Genomic DNA, 18,354 nt, shown 5'->3' with positions numbered 1-18,354 from the left:
CACATCTTTGAAAGAGAAGTGAAACATTCCAAAAGGAAATAAGAAAATCAACAAATTGCTCCAGGAATTCAAATAATGCTTTTGACCTTCTGGTGGTTTTTCCCTCTTCCCTTTCATTCTATGATTGCAGGCTGCTTCACCAAGTGGGGAAAACAAAACAGGCAAAATTTAATGCAAACTGCTTGCAGTACATAAAAGAATGATCTTTGGAAAAGCAACTCTGTTCTTGGCAAGTTTGCTCTTAAGAAGGAAACAAGGAACAAGAGGATTCTAACAACTATGCCACAATAGCTTGGCACCCTAATGTTTTACTAAGGCCAAATTGCCACGATGAGCACTATTACCTCCCCCAGCTATAAATTTCTTGGTCCTCATTTCACCTACCTCTCCTACTCACCCCTATTACTGTGCCACTCCAAACCTTTCAGCTCTGAGTGGGCCTTGAAACATTAACTCAAATCAGAAGAAGAAAATGGTAGAATAAAAGGAGTATTTCAGTGTTAATATACTGAAAATAGCAGAACTACCTGCCCCTATGAAAATGACCCTCCTAGCGTGACAAACTCCTGCAGGTGTTAAGAGCCTGTTTGGTGAGATGCTGAATATATTCATGGTGAGCCAAATCAGAAGTACTACAGCTATGGTTATAATTACTCACGAGTGTATAACACTCCAAACCCGTTATTTCAAACATCTACTGAGAAAAAGAGCAAGGTGTTTTGATAGTTCTTGTGTTTGCTTTTTTAATACAGAATAGCAGTCACAAACATACTAAGGAAGGATTTTCCTTTCACTTGAGTCTGTCAGCTGGCACAACAAGCACCCTGGGAAGGCTTTCCTGTTTCTTCCAGCCCCACCAGGGACCTGCACACAGCTGATCCGTTTGCAGCAGTCGACAGAGCAGAAATGCAGCCACAGAGGCACTCGGGGTGCCCGCAAGGGGCTCCTCCCCTTCCCCCAGCTTTCACTAAACAGAGTCTTTCTGGCTTATTACTCTCTCCCTGCAGCAAATATTAACAACAGAAGCAGCATAGAAAAAACTCACTGCTAAGGATTAAGAACATCAGCCCTGACCTTCTCTCTCTCTGTGGAAGGAATTCAAGTGGCCCTCAGGAAAATGAAAGCAGGATTTATTTTAAATGGACCTTTTATGAAAATGACTGTGGTTTCCAGCTCGTCAGATAGACTCCATCAGTGAATAGCCTTATTCACCTTGCTGTGCCTTTGACGTAGGTATTGTTCTGGAAGTGTTGTGGCATATAAATTTTGCTAGGCATACTTTCTAACTATGCTGGTACTACTGTAGAATATTATAAAAGGCAATTGTTCCCCAGAAAGGTCCATAAGCTGTGATTTATTAATGAAATGCCAACCTGGGAAATGAGGCAAGGGCCTCAAGAGTGCAGGGTAAAGTAAATAGCATAACAGAATATACAGTGATGCTAGCAAAAACAACAGAAACACGCACACAAAGAAGAGATACAAATGAATTCCTCTCCTTGATGGAATTGAACATTGTCAGCTAAGAAATTTAGCCTTCAAGTGACTGAAGAATATACTTAGATGATATTCATACATATAATCTACCAGAAAAATGGCAGTATGATGCCAATTACAGCACGAATTAAAGTCATCATAATTTGGTATAAAATGCCTTGTCTTGGCTAAGAAGCACTATGCAGGGAAATTTAAAGAGGCAGCAATACCTTTAAAATTAGACTCAAAGTAAAAAACTACCAACTGTAGAATATGAAAGATCAGGATAATATGTATCTCAGTCGCATTTAATGAACATAACCTGAAAACCATCACAACTTCCTGTACCATATGTGGCCACATCACACAGAGCAGAAGAGTGTGTTCTTTGAAAAGGTATATCCTAGAGGACATTAGACATATCATTTAATTGACGTGAAACGTAAGCAGCACTCCCTCCTCAGACATGAGACTGCTGCACATCATCATGTGTTCCTGCTGAACAGGTAGAAGGTGCTGTGAACCACCATAAGGTCCCTCCATAGTGCTGGTCATGAGCACAGATGCACGATGGCCAAGCAATATGAGGCACGATATGTTCCCCCAAAGTGGTCAGGTACAAAAGCTACTGTTTCAAATTAGTTTTCCAGGTCAGCTGGCTCTGAACTAGCCCATGGCACACACACGTGAGGTATCCCACTATCAGCCCTCCACGTATGAGGTACCAATGGAAAGTGGAATCCCATCCATCATGTACTCTGTACATACACATTCACGGCTACAACTACAGGACAAGCCGCATTTTAATCACACTGCTAATTAAGCAGCGACCTAAAAATGCCATGCAGAGTGGCACCTGAAGGGTCTTCCTTTCATGCTCGTTGAGCTATTATGACATGTCAAAGAAATAACTGTCACCCTGATGATAATGCCAAGAATTGTTGTCCTCCCTTCAGTTCTCCAGGTGCTCGCCGCTTCTTCCAGGATAGGAAGGCAGCCCTGTGGGCCCCTGGGTAGGCCAGTGGCCATTTGAAGCACCAGATTATTTCTCTGACCTTGCAACTGGCATGCCTGACATGCAGTAAGAGAGTCAGTCATTTCCTGGTGCCTTTGTAACCCATCTAGTCCCAAAGCTGGAAGTCTGACCACATCCATTCCTCGCAGCTGTGGTTGACTTTGAAAATGAATGATAAATAAATGTCATTCTCTTTTCCCAGCTATTAATATATCTCCGGGGTGCAGGTGTTTGCAATAACATCCCCAGCCTTTGTCACATCCCCAGCACACTACTTGAAGCCTGTGTGAGGAAATTCACTGCAAAGAGCTGAGCAGAACCTGAGGATTTTGAGACAAACCAGTGACTTCTGGTACCTTGGCTAAAAAAGCTCCAGAGAGGCCAATTTGCAGCGCATGTTGGGCATCTACATGGTGAAAAATCAAGTCCCAAAAGGTTTCAAAGAGCTACTTAATGGTGGACTGCCACTTTGTCACATTAGTCACTACGGAAAAATCTTGGCCAGAGCTGACAGCAAGGTCCTTTCCTCCCCCAGTGGGAGATGCAACAAGGAGCTGGCCTTTTTTTTTTTACTCCCACCAGACCACCTGAAGATGGGCATTAATTGTGACATGTGATAGGGATGGATGCAGCAAGACACAAGCATGGCTGTGCACCTCAACACTGTGCAGGGCAACAAGTCCTACTTGCGGAGCTGCTCACAGGGAGCTCTCTGGCCAAAAGGCAAGAGGGATTCGCACTACACAGAAGAAGTGACCCAGAGAATGGAAATTCTATACAAGATATTAAGAAAGCAATTTTTTCAAGTGACTTCTTCATTAAGTAAGGTGGAGGCCAACAGTGAAAGTGCACATGGAGGACAAGAAGGGATGCTTGTCTCTCCAAACAAACTGGAGAGTTGCCTTCTGCATTTCTGCAGTTTTCAGCATTAAACCCCCATCTAGTAACAGACATGCTCCAAGAAAAGCACCTATGGACAGAAATCTTCCACTGTTTCTTCTCCTTCAGAGGTATAACAATGCTCACAAAATGAAACTGAACAAGAAAGCTTCATGCCTTAGACATCCTTTATCAGCCCTACACATACATGCCAACAAGAGTTATTACCCTAATCAAAACAGCAACAACAAATTAGCCCTGTTTAAAATTCGATGGCACCAAAGGCAGAAATCCAATCCATGTATTCCCTAATTACAGTCCATGCAATCCATTCTGCAAGTCTCCTGTGAGCTTGTGTTGTGGATGCACACGCATCATCTCTTGCCACAGACAATCAGTTCAGAGTTCACTGGACAAATGTCCTCACTGCTGCCAAAACAATTTCTAGCACTTCCATTCTCCATGCCACAGAAAGGAAAGTGACAGTGCCAATGAGAATGAATGAGGTTTTGTCCTCTCTTACCCCTGCACACCTACACTCTCAGACAAAAGGCATACAAACTGCATATCTGTTCACTCGAAAATAATTCCTTGGAAAATTCCAAGCTATCTCTTCCAGGTTGGAGTTTGCAATGAAAAAGGAGAGAAAAATGGCTTCTAAGAAAGTTCTGTGTGTTTGCTTTAAAAGAAAGCAGAACATCTTACACTTTATGAAGTGGGAAAAATCAACAGATGTGTCTTGTGCTGCCTACAAGCTGTAAAATACAGAGAAATAGCCTGTCTGGGGCTTAACTGAAAGATGGTCCTTCTCAAGGAAAGCAATGTCATATAAAAGGCCACTGCTGTTGCACCTAGAAAAGTGCTTTCTTAAGAGCCTAATATAATCAGTTTTGCCTGCAGTTCATGTGTCCTGAACTTCCCTCTCTCCATTGTAAAAGGGAGTGTTTGAAGACGAACAGGATAATTTATTTCCAGGAAAAAGGGCACTTCCTGCTGTTTGCTTTGGTCAGTAATGCACACTACTCAGCACAACACAATCTTCATACAATTTTCATACAACTTAAAGGCAGTATGACAACTGGGTGACTATGTGAGTTGTTAAAAATAAAACAGAAAAAAGCTTCAGAAATCAGAAATTTAGAATTTCCTGAAAAGCAAAATATTTCAGCTCTCTCCAATTATACCTCTAATTATATGCGTAAATATGCTCCATCCCTGGAAGTGTTCAAGGCCAGGTTGGATGGAGCTCTGAGCAACCTGGTCTAGTGGAAGGTGTCCCTGCCCCTGGCAGGGGGGTTGGAACTAGATGATCTTTAAGGTCCCTCTCAACCAAACCATTCTGTGATTCTATGATTCTATACCTAGGGCTGGGGGAAGCATGTCCAAGGTGATCCCCAGGAATCATTACCAGTTCCATGTTCACAGTGGGTTTGTTGGAGGCTGCAGCTGGAGACTGTCAAGATGGTTCTAGTTTTACTGAACTAGATACAAAAGCAGATTGCTTCAGATCCAACTGATTCAGTGTTTGGGGTTTTCAAGAATAAACACAAAGAAATTTGTAAGATGAATTTCAAAGCATCCAGTAAGTAAATGCCCAAAGAGTGAAATTCATATTGTTTAGTAACATCAACAGTGGTCAAGAGCAAAACTGAACTTCTCACAAAAAATTACAAGTTGTAGTTTCAAATCAAACAGTGGTATTTCTAAATCCAGATTGATTTGTTTTGATTTAAAAAATAAATAATAAAAATATTATAAAATCTAGACATTTAATACACAAAATGTTTTGAAGTATTTTGTTTTGCAGTTTGACAGAAGACAAATTACTCATTTACACAAAGGAATCCTTTTGGATTATTATTTTACCCAAAATAAAGTAACACAAAATGTCTTCAGATCATTCTGAAATATTTTTTCCAAGCAAACCAACAATATTATTCTTACACATAGTTCAAATTCTGACAACAGGAGAAGAAATAAAAATGAAATGAAACTTCAAAGAACATGGAGTAAGATTTTTCAGAAGTCTTCAGTACTGGGCTAATGAGAATTTTATCATTAGCTTTCCTGGGAATAGGATTAGGTATAATACAAACAGTTCTGAATATCGCTAGCAGTGAATAATGAAAGCAGGAGGAATACGAGATGATGTACAACCTGCAGGTAGAACTAGTGAATACCTAATAGGGTATTTTCCCATATTTCCTACACAGCATCCGCCAATGTATTATCTAAATTAATGACTCTGCAGCCTCAAACTGCTTGGTTCATTTTCTTTCTCTTATCAGGAGCACAAGGAAGACTGCCAGGGTAGATGGAAGCATGTACATGACCTGTGCATTTCAGCATAACATAGGTATTAAAAACCTGTCACTCTTCTACTATGCTTTTCAGTGATACATATATTTAAGAGAGAAACTTTTGTACTATTTCCAAAATGACTACCAACACCTTTCTTAAAGAACCTTCCACAACACAGCTGAAGGAGGAACAGCTTGTAAGTTCCTATGATCCACAAAAAAAACCCCTTTCCATATAAGTGCATATCTGATCTCTGACAAGGCTAGTACAATCTCACTTCCATGTCTGCAATACAATTAATGGTGCCTCTGAGATGCTGAATTGTAAAGTATGGCTTACCAACTATTTATTTACGCTAAAGAACAATTTCCAGATCATTTCAGATTTCCCACATTCCATTACTCCGCTGACAAAAAAATCTTCTCATCGAGATGTATCCAACGTTTAGGTTTTAGAAGCATAGCAGAAGTGCAAATACAAGAATTGATTTTATTTTCAAATGGCTCTGCAGATGACAGTTCCCAGCCCTGTTTGAAGTAAGTGACAAAAAGCCTAATGACTATGGGAGAGGCAGAGATGCTTAACAACTTCAGTGGGGTTTGGATCATTAACAGTAATCGAATGCAGGATTCAGGGCCAAGTTTTGCCCTCAAATCAGACCAATTAGAGACCGAGACATTCAACTAGAAAGATATTCTCATCTGTTAAGCTTGCCTGCATCAGTTATTAATGGTAAGTTTCTTTCATCTTAATCCAATGCATTCCAGAGGAAAACTTGTGCTTAACCAACCATTTCATCTGAAGATCATAGAATCATAGAATAGAATCATAGAATCAGTTGGGTTGGAAGAGACCTCCGAGATCATCAAGTCCAATCCTTGATCCAACACCACTGTGGTTACCAGACCATGGCACTAAATGCCACATCCAGTCATCTTAAAAACCTCCAGGGATGGAGAATCCACCACTTCCCTGGGCAACCCATTCCAATGCCTGATTACCCTCTCTGTAAAGAATTTCTTCCTATTATCTAACCTAAACCTCCCCTGGCACAGCTTAAGACCATGCCCTCTTGTCTTGCTGATAGTTGCCTGGCAGAAGAGACCAACCCCCACCCGGCTACAACCTCCTTTCAGGGAGTTGTAGAGAGTGATGAGGTCTCCCCTGAGCCTCCTCTTCTCCAGGCTGAACAAGCCCAGCTCCCTCAGCCTCTCCTCACAGGACTTGTGCTCGAGTCCCTTCACCAGCCTTGTTGCTCTTCTCTGGACATATCATGCAGTCATGGGAGAGTGCACCGAAGACCGCAAGAGAAAATGAGAATCATCAGCAAGCATGGAAGACCTGGAATCGCAAGCACCTAAAAACATCTCTGAAGCAAAAAAGACACATGTCCGGATGAATGTTGCATCAGGAAGCCTGGAGGCCTTTGGGGGTGATGTGTCTAAAGGAGACATGGAGACCTCTGATCTGATAAGCTGTGTTGCTGACCTGCAGTACGAAAACCATAAGATTAGGAAACAAAAGATCTTTATTTTTTTAAATGTTGCACTGCATGTGTTTTGGTGTTACCTTGAATGCAGCAATGCAGTGTAGGCTGAGTAATGCCAGCACCAGCACCAGGAACACTGTGGCTAAGTTCCTTGCATCCCAGATGGACTCGACCAGAGGGATGCTGCCGACCTGCCAGTCGTAGCACAGGGTGATTGGGGCCAGCAGAAGCCACGCATTGAAGGCCAGAAGGTAGGAATAAGTTAAAAACCTGCAAATGAAAACAGGTAATGTAATACATGGAATGACTGCCAACACAGGAAACATTTTCCTTTGGCAATTGCCACATACTGTGTGGGAGGAGAAAAAAACAAAACAACCAGCCAGCAACACTCTGCACACACAGGCGACACCACGCCTCTCTGTCAACAAGGAGATGCCAACATAGGCAAGAGGCACTTTAACAGACTGTTTTAAGAAATAACATAAGATCAGCAATATTTACACAGTTTCTATGCACTAGCCTTTGGAAAACTAACAGACCTTCATCTCCCATTTGAATGTTGGACTTTTGAAGTGACTTTCTGCCAGCTTCAAGAATAAATGAATAGTAACTAAGCAGGTACACACATGTATTGAATTTTTACACTGTTCACTACATCACTGCTGCAATACAAAAGATCCTTCTAGCTGGGTTTGACTTAAACTTTAGGATTTCTTCTATATGCACAACATTGAGCAACTAAAGAAAGACTCTCCTCTCTTTTCTCTTTGCAAACCAAGGCACAGAGAGAAAATACATAAGAAAGGAGGCAGAGGTAATTTTTGGCTGATCCCACCACAGCTTATTAGGGCTGGGGACAGATTGCACGAGATGTGCTGCAGAAATATAAAGAAGTAGGGAACCTTTCAAATTGTTGCAATCTCCAATAATTGTTAGTCTCAATAGAGAGGAAATTAATGGGGAATGGAAATGGGGAGCATGCTGCCCAATGGGAAGTATGCAGGGCTTTCAGAAGACTGAACAAGAACAGCATGTGTGTGACTGGGCTAAAGAAAACAAGAAAAAAATAAAAATCAAACCCACATCCCTCTCCCCCCCACGATTTTGCTTCTTGGCATCTACTTGCCAAAAAGTGCATCTGAAGTTGAAATACTTTTGAGTGCAAGAGACTGGAGATTATTCCAGCAATCACGAAATCAACCAAGCAAAGTTGCAACAGCCTTTGAATAGACAAACTCTTCCTTGGCTCACAAAGAGAAAATCCACATTGTGCACAGCATCAAAAATGGCAAATACTAAAAAAAAAAAAATAAAATAAAAATATATTCTATTCTGCATAGGATTTCTTCCATCTGAGCCTGCTTTGGCAGTTGTTATCACACCCAGTTGCCATGGTACCTCAGCAGCTTTATTAAAATGATAACAAAGGATGGCAGAGATGTCAAGCCATGTAGACAGAGGATTGTTTCACTTGCCATTTACAAACATGCCTCTTTGGGGTCAAAATGTAGCCCCTTACAATAGCACTTATAACATTATATTACATTTGTGGCAGAATAGTAAGACACTGAAGCTAAATGTGACTCCAGGCAGGCAGGATGGAAATTCCCAGGTGGGTGTTGGGTCCTAAATTTCTGTGAAAATGTTTTTAAATAACTACAAACTGCTGGGATATCAGTTTCTCTTCTCAACCGAAAAACAAACGACTCCAGCAGCACAGTGACCCAAAAGCAGGGAGGCTTACAGAGCTGGAATAATGTTTCATTGCGAACAGTCAAAGAGGCACATTCTTATTTTCCCACAAATCTTTCTAAGCTCCCAATTCTGGTGGAAAGTAGAATATTCCCACATTTTTAAGGTTTTCAGCCATGTCGTAAACTTCTCTTCCATCCCTCCATTTTCCTCACCTTCCCCATCCTGAGGTACTAAACAAGGGTAAAAGTGAGAACAAAATCCATTTTCTCTCTTAACAGAGGCAGCGATTAGAAAGCCAGTTTCTATTTAAGAAAGCATCCCTCAAAAACATGAACTAATTTTACTCAAACTCTTCTTGCAATTTTGATTGTTCACTCTTTCTGAAGAAACAAATGTGTTTTCCAGTCACCAATCCAATCTCTTCTGGACCACATTACAGAGGAACACAGCAACACAAAATCTGGTTGGGTTTAATCAGGCCAAGGCATTCACTTGTTATGTTATGTGTGGCCTGACCCACCTCTGCTCAGCCATAAACAGACTTCTCTATCAGCCTCAACACAGAATCAGTTCAGAAAAGGCTGCCAGCACTTATTTACAGCTTAAAAGCCAAACTGAGATCCATTTCTAGCTTTACTTTTAAAAGAAAAAGCATGTCTATTTAGGTCAATCTGAATAACGTCGTGACATACGATACTGTTACTACAAGTGCATATATTGAACAGGATTTTCAGAAGCGTTGAGTTAGTTTTGCACTTGATGCTTTAGGAGAGCCCAGTTTTTGCAGTGTGTCTTTTTAAGCTGTGGCATATTAATATTCTCAGTAAGCTTCACAATATGGATGGAAGATTGTACGTAAACCACAGCACACACCAGAAACCCTCCCCTACTTACTCAGATGGGCTGCTGGGTAGGAAGGAATGAGAAGACATTTGGGATCTTTGCAAACTGCAGCACTGCAGTTAAAGACAGACTAGTTGCTTTTCTGCATCTTCACTCATAAGGCAGGAGCTGATAAATCCTTACACAGCACAGAATAAATAAACACAGTTTGCCACCACAACAAATTGAGTCAGTTTAACAATCTAAGAGGAACTCAGGGTAGCCAGAGCAGTGTGCATTAATGCATTTCTGCTGGAAGGTTAGGACAAGATGCTGTTGAAGATGAGAAGTCCCTCTCCAGGACCCACACTGATCAGGAGAGGTTTGTAAACAAATGTCTATTTTCAAGTGCTTGTGAGGTTTCAGTCTTCCTTGGGAACCATGTGCACAACTTGCTGCCAGAGGTGGGTCCCAAAGGAGATGGACAATCGCTCTGTTCCACTATGGCAATAAGTAGTCTTTTAATATGCTCTTCCAGCAGCAGTGAAGTATTTTAAAGCCTGTGACAGTCATTAACATCGAAGTACAGTCAAGTGGTTCACCTCTCCAGACACCCTTGTGGAGAACCCTTGGCCACATCTCGTTTCCAAGCCTGAGCACCCTCATTGAACATGCATGTGCTGTTAGCAGACATGGTGGTAAGATCCATGAGGGCACTGCCTGATTTTAGGAGGCATTTGGAAGCTGTAAGAAAGCCTTGAGCGAGCTCTGATTCCAGCAAAAGTTTGGCTATGCTTTCAGCATTGGTAACCTGTCCTTGAACATGATGGATGGCTGCATAAAATAAAGCACTACAAACTATTGCTATTCTATGTACTAGAACAGAAAAATAACACGATGCTAATAATAGTTACTGACAATTCAGTGCTGCTTTTTATTTATGGCTCTCAAAAGCACATGATATTCCTTTACATCTATGCGGTTCTCATGTCACAAGGCTAACTAGGGAGAAAGATAAACACGGGAGAAAGATAAACACGAGAGAAAGATAAACACAGGAGAAACTTTGGAAGAAACCTCTCACCAAAGCTGGCGTCTCTAGGAAATAATTTGCAAATTTTTAAAAGTCTTGAAGATTCATGAAATCATTCCAGGAGCTAATTACATTTCAGCAGCCTACCTGCAAATGGCGACAAAAGTGTTTTCTTTTAATTAGTTGACTGAGTGAATTACATTTTAAATTAATGATCTTCTCTATATTGCTGCTCATGTCTGCTGGAATTCTAAGGGAGAAAAATCCCTGCCTATAACATCTCCTGCTCTCTCAGCTAATCCCATGCAAAACAGAGTATTATTAGTGAGGTGACAGGAAGAATTTGCCTCTTAGCAGGCAAACAGTTTTCCCCCAGGCTGGGGAAAAGCATTTGCATTGCGGCAAATTTTTTATTTGCAAATTGAACATGGAAATCCAAGTTAGAGCGGGTATCAAGTGTTCCTTTACACTTCTCACTATCTCTGGCATGCTCGGAAAAACACAGCTCCTCCTGTAGGTAGCTGGAGTTGTCATGGCAATCTGGTTTGTTTAGTTTTAAATTTTTTAGTTTAAATGTACTGTTGCGAGCTTTGATGACTCATACCTAGAACCTGTTGCAGAACTATCTGAACTTATTGTTTCTGCTGCAAAAATGAAAGTAAAAGATACTACTTAAAGCCATAAACAATATGACAGGAAAATACTTGAGGCATTGTCTAACAGACCTTTTGCTGAGCTTGGAAAAGCTCTCGTCTCAGCACTGCCAAACCCAGGCAATTAGACCACAAAGATTGTGAGACTAGGGAAAAAACCACAAGATTTATAGAAATTTATGAGGCATTTCATTTGTTTTCTGATTTTGGAGCATTTAAAGCTTTTCCCCCCAGCTTCCAGGGACTAAGATTACAGATTTCTTTTCAAAACTGTGCTACACAAGTGATCACAAAGGTCCAACCGTGTCCCAACGAAGCTGCATGGAAAAGTCGGGGCAGTGATCCTATTTTTTCTAGGTGCATACAACAGTGTAACCTACTGCCTACCCAGTTCTGGGACAACTGTCCTATTCCTGACAGACAACCCTAATCCCAAAGACCCAGTGGGAAGCATCCATTTGCAAGTGGAATATTTTCCAGCACTGGGAGTTTTATGAAGGTAAAGGCAAAGGCAAAGCATTCTCCTGGTTGCAAAAAAAAATGGGCCTATCTAGAAGACAGGTGGTAACAGTGCACTTAACTAGTATTTGGAAAAAGAAGGGGATGTACAAAGCAGATGGGGATCTGAAACAGCAGCAGGAAGATAGCTGTTGCCCTTTCAGAAGTCACAGACCTTGGTTATGCTCTTCTGAGAAGACCTCCACGTTGCCAGGCACTCTGGGAGGTTTCAGTTCACTATTAAGGGTAAGAAAAGCTTTCTTATTAGGGAAAGCTTCTTTCTCTCTTGTATTAACAGCTGAATTGATTGCAGCCCAAGGCTCTCTTCATCCTCTACGAAGCCCTAAACCCAAGTGTGTTTAACAAGTCACTTCACAATAATGTCCTCCTAGGGCACATGTGGCTGCAATTATAACCAGGTGGTGGCATTTAGGGATATAATCTTAAAATTGTATATATTTGCACTTCCCCTGGGGAACTGTCAGTCCAGTCATGCCTTCCCATATGAGTTTATTTTCCTGCTCTGTATATTGTCAGCCTAAACATTTGCTTTTCGGAGCCTTAGAAGAAAAAAATTCCCACTCCATCTATCCAGCTCACTTGGTGACGGTGGAGTAAGACTATACAAACAAGCAACAGACTACTTCCATTTAACATCCAAATGTGACTATAAGCTACACAGAAAATACTTGTAACTGAAGGAAGTACCTATGTATTCCCTTTCATCAAACCTTTTGCATTTAGGGGAAAAAGAGATGCCAGTCAGCAGGAGATAGGAATAGGAAAGACAAAGATAGGGATAAACAGACAGCTGCAGCTTGATAAATAGCAAGGTAACTCTTCTGCACGGGGGGCTTGGGGGAACCAGGGGCACAGGAAGAAAAGCAGCCTATGTTGTCTTCTGTAGCTACACAGCCTGAAGAGCTTTAATCTGGTGAATGGCTCTCTATCAGTTGTTTCAACTCTGGGTCTAACAATCTGAAAAATATTGAATTCTTGAAGAGTAAAGACTTTCAAAGAGCCTGTGAGTTTCCAGTGAAACCCGAGCCTGCTGTCAGGGTCTCAATGCTGGAAAACCTGGGACTGATCTCATATTGTTTTCCCTCTGCAAACCCCCATGAGCTGTGGGTGAGGGCATGTCTTGCCATCAGACCTGATCCTCTGCTCGTCACTGACAGCAGCACACTCCAGAAGTCACACAGCCCAAATCCCCCAGCCACCGGTGGGCAACTGCTTCTGAAGAGGCAGCAGCAGATGGAGGGTCCTCTAGACAGCCACTGAAATGCTGGTGGCTGATCCTCAGGAAATTAAAAGCCAGACCTCATAAACCCACTGTGATAATCTTTCTGGAAATGGGCCATTGTATTCCAGGGCATTCCCATACTGATGGGAACCAAAGGGATGTCCTGGGCACGCTGCTTTGCCTCAGAGACTGCCTCAGAGCCTTCCCCTTCTGTATGGAAGTATTTTGGAAAGCAAAATGCATGGCCTATAGGAGTCAATGGCCTCTGCTTTGGCTGCACCCTCTCTATTCCATATGCCGGCTTTTTGGCAGGAAAGGCTTTTTGTGTAACCAGCACTTGCAGCAAGCACTATGACCCATTAAAATGCCCATCAGACTGATTTCCAGAGCAGCACTACCTATCAGGGTCTATTCATCAAGCCAAGAAAACTCAACTGAGATGCTGAAATCTTTCACGTGGCTCTGGGAAAGCCATTTTCTCTGTAGGGTCGCCTTTGCTTTGGAGCATCATCTTCCGGACAGGTTCTTCCCTATCCCCAGCCCCCTTGAAATATTTGCACTTAATGTATGGCCTGTCTGGCCCCTGGGAAGGCATGAGAGCAATTCTTATCAATACTGTTGTTCTCCCTTTTGCCTAGAAGTGAATGCTGGGTGCCTGCAGAGATTACATGTAGGGCTGAAGTTAAGCACCTTTGGGCACACGATAGAAAGCACTGGCATAACAAGCAGAACTTGACCACCACTCAAGTAGCATGTGCAAGTCTGGCTGATTAAGAGCTGATATGCCACAGGGGTCTATTTTAATACCAGCTCCTAGTCTAAGGTCAGTGACAACCCCATACCAGAGTAGTTGCTATGCTTGACTTCCGTTACCTTGGCAGAACTGGTTGGCACAGGGACCAATTTTTCCAGCACAGGTCCACGGTCTGCCTCTTGGTAGTTCATTCCCTTTGAAGTTACAACTGGGATGATTAAATGCATCGCTCAGAAAACAGTCACAAATCTCTGTGAAAAGGATTATGTGCCAGTTTTTATGTATAAGCACTTCTTCAGCTTTCTGTGGCACTGAATTCTCATTTACCTGATTGAAACAGCAAAGAAATATAGAAAGCCAGCTTACAGAGAGAGCAGTTCAACCATAGGACAATTCTATCTCAAGGCAGTCCTAGTAGAAATGCATTAACTATTTAAGGAAACACCACATAAAACCTGCTTCATGCTCAGTGATCAGCCTACGGAGGTCACAAGGCAAATGCCAGCAAAGATTAATATAACTTGACTCCCAAAGACGTAGGTTTTTTAAAAAAAACATATGTTTAGTTTGAAATTACAGGTAACATTTAATCTGTTTCACACACCTTAAGACATGCTGCACAATGGACTTTTCCTTTGTCACACCACAGTGTTAGTAATACAATCTGTTTATCCAGAGGCCTCCTATTTCTTTTCCCTCCAGAATGGCAGAAGAAAGAAATATTGTGCAAAACGTTTGAAGCATGTCAGCCCACTGCTCAACACCCTCCTAACTCCTGAGCTGCACTTCAGTACACTGTTTACCCAAAGCTGGGTAATTCTCCAAACCTTTCTAATTACATTCTTCCCCAGATTCTGTCTAATACAAGCAAGAATGTTTGAACAGAGGTTTGGGATTGGTTTTCCTATTTCAAATATCGCCTACCCATAGCAGATTTTGAGGTGAAAGTCTGTGTTCTTTTAAGGTAGGCTACTGGAGAAGGTACATCCTTCCTGCAGTGTACAACAGCCTGTGTGGACAGGCTTTAATGGCAGGGCTTACGAATAGCAGGATTCCCAACACCTTCATTTCTGCATCTGCTGAGAAAGGGAATGGTGGACACATCTCATCTTCTCAGATCCCCTTTGCCAAGCAACACACTGAAGGCCATGGAAATGTGGCTTTCATTTATGTCACTAAGTTTTGGGAATATCACTTGTAATTTTAAGGACAGTAATTTAGCAAACATGATGGACAAATGACTGTTTTTAAAGACTGAAAAACTGTCACTCTTTCAGCATATTTAGCCTTTCAATTGTTAAATAAATCATTATCTGTCTACTTTGATTTATACATTTGTGTTGTCCAAGACTGGAGACAGGTTACACAGAACATATAGGCATGTTCTAAGGCCAAACTAAGCTACACCAAAGATCTATCCAGACCAGGATCCTCCCTCCAGCAGTGACCAAAAGTTAATGCCAAGCAAAGTATGTAAGAAGATGACAATTTTTTTCCCCTCCATCTCTAGCTAGCATGATGTCTCCCAGTTGGATGTGGTTTCTGCACATTTAGTAGCATGGATTTCTTTTTTCAACTTGGCAAATCTCTCTTTGAGCCTGCATAAACTTTCAGCACATTCCCAGTGTCCTGCAGGAAGAAGCTCCCCAACTCAACTACCTCTTGCAAGCTACCTCCTTGGCTTGCTTTGAGCCTGTCTCCTCTTAGATTCATTTGATACACCCTAAGCTCTCTATGCTCCCCTCTGACCTCATGACTCACTATTTTTTCAAACCCACAACTTACACCTACCCCTAATGTTGGTCCCAATAACCCTTGCCAGCCTTGGGATGCCTCACCAGCTGACACATAAACCTCACAAAAGTTAACAATACTCCTTTGGGTTCATCCTGTGTCAGCCAAACCCCCAACTCCAGATCTAACTTTATGCATTTCACAAAGACTGCCACACATTTCCAAACTACTGTTTTCCTTTTTTATTCCACTGTTATCAGCCTTCCTCCTAGTCTGACAGAACTGGTCAAGTCTTACAATAATGTTCAACTCTGTTGAAAACCATAACATTTACCCTGAGGAGACATGCACAAAAACCACATTTCCAGCTCAGTGCAAACAAAGATAACTCCTTGAAAACAGAAACTTCCATTTGTGACCTGCATGATCTTCAGAGTTACAAAACAACTTGCCTGCTGCCTGAGCACTAACCCTTGCTTCAACTACAATTACGGTGTTAGCAATCACCTCGACATCACCACCCAAACCTGATCTTTCTTTTAGTTTCATGGGGCTTCTCCCTTCTGGTCTTGGCACCAAACTTAGCTCTTCCACTCTCTGCTTCCAAACTCAACCCAAATTGCAAATAACATCCTGCCTTTAAATTCAGTGCTGTATCCCAATTACTGCCTTCAAAACCTCGTTAAAAGCTTCCCACAATGGCTCCTCATATGCTGCTGCTACTGTAGATGACCACAGTTGAAGTACATAGTGTTTAGGAGCTTCTCTGAGGCTGAACCATAAGCACAAACTCTCTGGGATCTACCAGTTGAGCAGCAATCACACACACTAGCACCTACTTGGATGTTGAACATCCTCGAGCCCTGATGTCCTAGACCCTAACCTAATGTCACTCCTAATACCAGGGCCAGTAAGTTATATCACTTCCAAACCACCCTCAAGCAGTTTACTCAGCTAATACCACTTCTTATTTCCACCCTGTGGAAATACCAGGCTTTAAAAACAGTATTATCTCTTCAGCCACCCTCTTCCTTGCACCTAAGCTGGACACCAACCCTGCATCTCAGACTCACCATCCTGCTGGTCAGACACACAGATCATGGAATCATCAAATAGTCTGGGATGGAAAACACCTTTAAAGGCCATCCAGTCCAACCCTTCTGTGATAAGCAGGGAAATCTGCAACTAGATTAGGTTGCTTAAAGCCCCATCCAACCTGACCTTGTGTGTATCTAGAGATGTGGCACCTACCACCTCTCTGTACAACCTGTTCCAGAGCCTCACCACACTCATCATAAAGAATTTCTTCCTTAAAGCTACTCTAAATCGATCCTCCTTCAGCTTGAAACCATTACCCCTTGTCCTATTGCAACAGGCCATGCTAAAAAGTTTGTGTCTTTCTTTCTTTTAAGCCCCCTTTAGGTACTGGAAGATGCTTGAAGGTCCCCCCAGATCCTTCTCTTATCCAGGTTGAACAACCCCAACTCTCTCAGCCTTTCCTGATAGCAGAGGTGTTCCATCCCACTAATCATTTTCATGGCCCTCCTCTGGACTCACTCCAACAGGTCCATGTCTTTCCTGTGATAAGGATCCCAGAACTGGACACAGCATGCCAGGAGGGGTCTCACAAAAACAGAGCAGAGGGGCAGAATCACCTTCCTCGACACCACACCTGTGCCACTTCAACCCTGCTAGCTCCATCTGACATCCCAGCCCTGCACTTAGGATGACTGGCACAATGTCAGTTCTGCAGCAATAGCTCAGCTCTGACCACGGCAAGATAAAGTCTCAGGTAAAGTTACAGTTCGAGTCTGAAAGAGGAGGTGAGGAAGAAAAAGGTTTGCTGCCAAGATAAGGGCTGTGGTCAGTGGGTGCATCATGGGCTGTCAGTTCAGAGACAGTCACTGCATCTCTGTCTACCTGCAGGACTGACATTGAGGCTGCTGGAAGGATGGGTTTCCTGAATGGAAGATACAGGCTTCTGGGTAAATTGGCTAAAATGAGGATTAAGACCAAGCTCAGCAGAAGTGGAAGAAGTGGGATATCTACAGGGTTTTAGAATCCCTTCAGAATAGTAATACTGTTTTTTACTGGCATGGATTTCCTTAATTAGGTTTGGAGCAGGTAGGTGTTGCTGGACTGTAGATGAAGCCAGGGCTGCTGCTGATGCCAAGGGAGGACCTCAGCCAGTAGCACTCTGACTTGTTTTTCCCAAGGCTATTAATAAAATTCACAGTGCCAGTGGTAAAAATAGTCACTTTTTCATCCCTCAAGAATGACTTAGCTTTTGGGTTTAAAAAAACCTTCCCCTGTCACTACAAGATGTAAAGAGACAAACATGCAAAAGACACATGCAGCACAGAACAGGTAACTGAAATCAAGCCAGGACCATTTATGACTTGATGACCCCCATCTCAGCACAAATATATGAAAAAGGGACAGCAGCAAATCCTTCACACTGTGCTGCACTGAGTCTGATATTAATGACTCCACCAGAAACACTGCAAACACATCAGAGCTTTCCAAATCAGATAAAGTGCTTCCTGGAAGCACTTTTAGCCTTGATGGTAAAAGGAGCTGTTGCCACATTATCATAAAGATCCCCAAAAGAGATCCCACCCGATTCGGCTGCAATTCCACTGTTGGAATGAGGAGCCAGAAAGGCCAGAAAGTGGCACAGAGGAGGACTGCTTCCATTTTCATTTGAGACTTCAGGAAATTCCTCCAGAAGGATCCAGTAGCCAACCAGAGCAAACATT

General features: G+C 42.3%; 1 protein-coding gene across 1 annotated transcript in view; it reads right to left on the bottom strand.

Moving 5' to 3' along the window:
* Positions 1-18,354, bottom strand: part of TMTC1 (transmembrane O-mannosyltransferase targeting cadherins 1) — a 144,239-nt gene that overhangs the window by 68,132 nt on the left and 57,753 nt on the right. Inside the window, exon 9 of the mRNA XM_051784660.1 lies at positions 7,241-7,430. Within this exon, the coding sequence (XP_051640620.1) occupies positions 7,241-7,430 (190 nt within the window). The remainder of the gene's footprint in view (positions 1-7,240; positions 7,431-18,354) is intronic.

This window comes from Manacus candei, unplaced genomic scaffold (assembly GCF_025592945.1).
Source record: "Manacus candei isolate 608988 ecotype Guabito, Panama unplaced genomic scaffold, ASM2559294v1 h1tg000018l, whole genome shotgun sequence".
NCBI lineage: Eukaryota > Metazoa > Chordata > Aves > Passeriformes > Pipridae > Manacus > Manacus candei.
The sequence above is the reverse complement of the archived record's forward strand: the minus strand, read 5'-3'. Positions and strand labels throughout refer to the sequence as shown.